Source organism: Strongylocentrotus purpuratus, unplaced genomic scaffold (assembly GCF_000002235.5).
Source record: "Strongylocentrotus purpuratus isolate Spur 01 unplaced genomic scaffold, Spur_5.0 spur5_scaffold_12, whole genome shotgun sequence".
NCBI classification, from domain to species: Eukaryota; Metazoa; Echinodermata; class Echinoidea; order Camarodonta; family Strongylocentrotidae; genus Strongylocentrotus; species Strongylocentrotus purpuratus.
The window spans coordinates 23,081,923-23,087,922 of record NW_022145597.1 but is presented as its reverse complement, the minus strand read 5'-3'; the positions used below and the strand labels follow the sequence as shown (position 1 = coordinate 23,087,922).

At 34.4% G+C, this 6,000-nt stretch overlaps 1 protein-coding gene across 1 annotated transcript in view; it reads left to right on the top strand.

Moving 5' to 3' along the window:
* The window catches only part of LOC592591 (disks large homolog 1), a 47,977-nt gene that overhangs the window by 12,929 nt on the left and 29,048 nt on the right, over positions 1-6,000 (top strand). Inside the window, exon 3 of the mRNA XM_030982147.1 lies at positions 1,458-1,511. Coding sequence (XP_030838007.1) covers positions 1,458-1,511 — 54 coding nt within the window. The remainder of the gene's footprint in view (positions 1-1,457; positions 1,512-6,000) is intronic.

Here is a 6,000-nt window from a genome sequence, read left to right as displayed (position 1 = left end):
AGGCATATCCTCCTATGCAAGAAGATTGCTAGCAATGCATTATGCATTGAGCAAGACACACACACACATGTTGCTTTTGACTATAAACACAGGCTGTGTATCTAAGGCTGAACCTACGCAAATCGGTGCAAAAACATTCCACTCAAGATTTGGCACAGAGTTCACAACAATACTCCAATTTTGTGATTAATCACTCTTTCCACGTCCATTGTGGTTGAACTCAAGTTTTTTCTGTGAAATTTGTTATTGTAAGCCATCGTAGGTACCCTACCTTTCCTTGCAGATGTTTAATCAGTGGGAAAATATAATCCATCCACAGTATATTACATTGCGTATGTGTTTTACAAGCATTTATCTGCATTAGGAATATATTACTATATTCAACCTTTGTTGAATTTCATTTGTTTGAGTTTGAGTTTGAGTTTGAAGTTTATTATCCAAAACAAAAAGTACATCAATATAGCAATAAAATGTGAATGATTAATTAACATTGAAAGGATAAATGGGACCAGAAAATAGCATTTAATGCTAATCGTGTCTAGTACCACTAACACACAAAAAGTATCACAGCAATAAATGAGAATGTAATGAATAAATATGAATAAACTATTGAATACATACTATTCTACATCTAGGGTAAATATGTTCTGTGCTTATATACAAAGCTTTGGTATTTTACACTAAATAAAAGATGAAGAATTATATAACAAAATATTTACAAAAATGCAAGAGCCTTGGTTCTAAGTTATTTGTGTTTCCAGAGCCCTGTTTCATCAAACATGTTATCAATAACAAATGTTAATTTTGTAATGACATATGTGCTCTCAGCCAATCAAAAGCTACCACTTCAGTAGCTTATAACAGTCATTGTAACTTGTTATTGATAACAAGTTTTGTGAAACAGGGCCCAGGAATATTATCAGTAGTAGATGTGAATGTATTAATGTATTTTATTTTTATTAATTAAAAAAAAAATGTGAGCAAATTTATAAGTATTATAGATATCAAAAGTAAAAGATATGTCATCATTATGTCATCGTTACACATTTGGTATATTTTGGTTGATTAGAATATTCTCCATTTAATTCAAAATTATTAGTTTCTTTATGCTTTATGTGGGATTGTACACAAAAATTTGAAATTTGTGAGATTTCGTAGTGATTTATGTTTATTTGGATCGGTACTGATATGCACTACTTTTGATGTGCCTCTGATCTAAAGATTGTTCTCTCTCTCTCTCTCTCTCTCTCTCTCTCTCTCTCAATATATCATCTTCTGACTCTTCTCTTTTCTCTCTCCCTTCTCTCTTCTTTCTATCTCTCTATCTGTCATCTCTCTCTAACTCTCTCTCTCTCTCTGTCTCTCTCTGTCTCTCTATCTCTCTCTCTCTCTCTCTCTCTCTCTCTCTCTCTCTCTCTCTCTTTTTAACTCTCTCTTTCTTTTTTTAAATTTCACAGATACCAAACAACAGAGACACACAGTGGCAGTATGAGGAGATCACATTAGTGAGGGTAAGTTAACCACAATTATTATTTCTCTTTATCTATCCTTCCTTGCTCAGTTCATCATTTGGTTGTTTTTCTTTTCCATGTCCTTTTTTGTTAATTTCAAATTATTATTTTTCTATGTAGGTTTCCATTCTTTTACTTGACAGCTAGATTTTTCCCATTTTTTTCCTCATTTATTTTTGCTTTGTTCCCCTCTTCTTATTTTCTAATCATACATTGTTGTGTTTCCCCCTCTTACTTCCTCCTCCTTTAACTCCACCTCCTTTAACTCCACCTCCTCCCTCTTATTCTTCTTCCTCTACTTTTTGTTTTGTTTTTATTCTTTTTTTCTCTCTATTTTTTTTTTTTTTTGGGGGGGGGGGGGTTTGTTGTTTATTTTGATTATTTTTTTGTTTTCTTTTTCTTTTTCTTCATCTCCTCCTTCTTCTTTTTTTTTTCTTACTTTTTCTCCTTTTTTTTTCTTTTTTTTTTTTTTTTTTTTCTTCTTCTTCTTTTTTTTTTTTTAATTTTTTTTTTTCCTTCTTTTTCTTACTATTTCTTTTGCTTCTTCTTATTTTTCTTTTTATTATTATTTTTCGTCTTCTCTTTCTTCTCCTTCTTCTTCTTCCATTTATATTACCAAATATCTCCTCGGTGTCTGCACACCCAAAATTTACAAAAAACAATCACTGGGAGAATATATGTCATATATATATATATATATATATATATATATATATATACTCTGTATGTGGCTGCTAGCATAAGAACCGTATTATGCATGCCCTTTAAATCCTGATATCTGGAGCCATCATTTGAGATTCAATTATTCATAGAGTTACAGATTTCCCTCTGTACAATAAGCTTGATGTCCTTACAAGGGGATTTGTTCTCTAAATATCCTCAAACTAGGGAGAAAATCTTGACAGATGTAATTTCATCTTTGGACAGATGTACATGTATGATACAAAGAGAAAAAGAAATATGCCATTTTTCTCTGTTCTTCTTTTGCACTTAAAATTTGATAGAAAGAGATGAAATTATTCTGCATTTTCAGGTTATGGAGGACTTATTTGATATTTCTCATTGGATCGCTGATACTCAAATTACCAAATTGATGAAAAATTGTAACAGAGATTATTCCATAGTTAGACAGTTGTGTGCTAGTTGAAGTAAACAAAAATCATAATTTACTCTTTTTCTTCTAAATATGAACAGAAAAGTTATCATTAATTTGCTATGACTATTGGGCCATTGATTCAATTAATCTGAAATCAGAACTTGTTTTTTTTTTTTTTTTCTTTTTTGCATCCTTTTGTTTTTTATTGATTAGAGTCCTCTCATTATTCCAGTTCATTTCAGTCATTTGACTCTTACCATTTTCATCCTCTCTCTCTCTCTCTCTCTCTCTCTCTCTCTCTCTCCCTCTCTCTCTTTCTCCCTCCCCTCCCCCACTCCTTCTCTATCTCTCTCCCTCCCTCCCTCCCTCCCCTCCCCTCCCCTCCCCCTCCTTCTCTTTCCCTCTCTCTCATTCTCTCTCCCTCCCTCCCTCTCTCCCTCCCTCCCTCCCTCCCTCTCTCCCTCCCTCCCTCCCTCCCTCTCCTCCCTCCCCTCCCCTCTCCTTCCCTCTCTCTCATTCCCTCTCATTTGTTCATTCATTGTACTACTACTTCCCCAAGTCTCTGAAATATGAAATGAATTATTAAAAAGACATTCCTCCTCATCTCAAACATCATCATTTCTCCTTTCTTCAACCTCTTAATGACAACTTCATTCTCTTACATTCTCCCATTTTGAAGTCAATCCCCTACAGAATACTGTACAGAGACTGAGACAGAGTAGATAACATTTCATAAATTCTTTTTGCATATGAGCAATTATTCTCTCTCCAAATTATTATCCCAACTCCTCCTCCTCCAATGGACTCCCAGCGCCTCCATCGAGTTGTTTTCTAAATTTCAGTCTTTTTGCACCAGAGCAGTTTTTCTTATCTCTCCAAATTACTATCACTATTGCAACCTACTACCAGCCCCTCCAACGAGTCGTTTTTGCAAAAATTTCAGTCTGGTCGATTTTGTGACCCCTGAGTCACAGGCATCCAACATATGTCGCACATTTCATGTTGATTTCCCAGGGTAGTTTCAATTTAGACTCGCTTCTGTGTGCTTTGAAATCATCCATCAGACACTATCGTGCACAGCCTTATTCTTCCTAACCCAACATTTGATAGCGTGCGCCCGCTCGTTGGATGTGGTAATGCATCACCATGCAGAAAGAACATTTCAATCAATTTAGATATACTTGTACTTGACTTGTGCAATTGGGATATATTCTTTCTCACATCCTTTAGTCAGCTCAGTCCAAATGTAAAATCTTTGATCCAAAAACAGTTGAACACAACTCTCCTCTCGCACATTCATCCCTCCACCCCCCCCCCCCCCCCCCCCCCCATCAACAAAACTACCATTGGCCCATTAGTTCATAGTTATAATGATACTCATTATTAAACAAAGTCAAAATGGAATGATCATATTTTTATGCCCATACAGTTGAACAATTTCAATCTCCCATTCCCGCCCACCCCCAATCTTGAATCTAGAACAAAATTACCATTGACCCAGTAGATTAATTCATAGTTTTGAACTGAACAGTGTTTAATTATTCAAAGCCTCAAGAATTTAATCCTCTGGTGAAAAAAAATTGAGATTCGTGACTCACTGAGGCTTCATACAGTATGTAATTGAATTGACCTAATTGCTCTATTTCCCTATAGTGAGTGAATACTGATGGAGAGCCCCTTAACTTCTGCCCTGAACACTGTAAAGAGAAGGTTTAGTTCTGACCAAGATAAAACATAATTAGTCACCATTCTCCTTCTTTTTATGTCAGTTCAGAAGAATATCATACAGTAGCAGAAATGTTCCCTGCAAAGCATTGCTATTCAATTCCTTCATGTTTAAAATATGTTGATAATTGCTGACAAATTTGAACCAAACATTTGTATGTAGTCCCATATACCCATTTGTGTGAGCAGTCCATGTGATTGTCTGCAAGAATGAGTCCCATTTATTTTCATTTTGAGTATTTCAGAACCTCACATTATATATCAATATTACACAATCAACCTTTCACAATTGCTCTCAGACTGAGCCAGTTTGTTTTACAATTCATTCACCTAACCAGTACTGAAATTTATCTTTAATGCACAATTTCAGCTCTCTTTTGACCTCCACCGGCTAGTTTCTAAATTTAGGGGGTGGGGCGGTTCGCTGTCGTCCTCAAGTGCCCGATGTTTGTTGATTTTTAGCGTTTCTATTGATCGAGCCAAGATGCATGATATTGATCAAGCTCTCTGACATATTCAGAGGAAAATGCTAGCTTTCTCTTCGACGTTAACCGTCCTGTGCAATTTTTCAATAGGCATATAGAAAGATTAATAATAATAGTAATGATACTATTCTGGGTTCATATAGGGCTTAATACATTAATGATGTCTCTAGGTGCTTTACAGGTGTATTATGACCATAGGGTTTGATTCAGCTGTAAGGAGCTCCTCAAAGTAACCCTGGAAATTTGGAAAAGAACTCTGTTAAAAAAAATAATAAAATATTCTATTTTCAGATCCAGAAAGGGATTCCCTCTGTGTTATATAGCCCTTCTTGGCTTCAAAATTATATAAAACATCAAAAGTCATTATGAGGAAATATTTCTCTTTTACTAGAGCAAATTAAAAAATTAAAAATTTTGAAAAGATATTGAATGTTTGAAAATGATTGCAGACGGTTTCCAATACATTGTCTAGATTTGTCAGGAAAATCACCTCCAAATCCTACAGTAAGCTTGCGCTTTTTGTCTTTTTTGTTATAAGACAAATCAGTTTTTCACATACTATAAAAAATATATAAAAACTTGTTAAGGGTAAGAATAATGTAGTTGTTAAACGAACAAATTGTATAAATTTTATTACAAAACACACATGTGTGAAATTGGTGCCAACTCTTTAAAGCTATTTCCAGCCATATTTGGAACATGAAGGCCTTTCAGAAAAAAAGTACTTGTCATACCTAGTACATACCTGTTATAATCTTCTTTTACAAACGATCAAAAAGAAGGAGAAAACTCAAAAATTATTTGTAACCTGTACCAGAACTCAACCTTCTCTTTAAATTTCTCCATATTGTATGTTTTTCCTCTAGATTCTCTTTTCTCTTTTCTCTTTCATCCAGTCCTCTTATTCAATGTATTCAAAATTATGATGAATACCAATGGCTACTAGCTCTGCCCTTGAATTTTGCACATAATGAGATACCAACATGTTTTAATGAGAAAATATATTGACATTTCGACAAGGCCATTTATAATAAAGGCTTGTATGTGTACGCACATCACTCCAATCTTTTGCCTGTTCAATTTTGTGTAAATTTGAAAATGGTTCAATAATTTGAAAAAACCTGTCATTACTCTGTGTAATGTGGTGGAGAATGTCGTTAACATGAGAAAGAAAAAGGTTGCA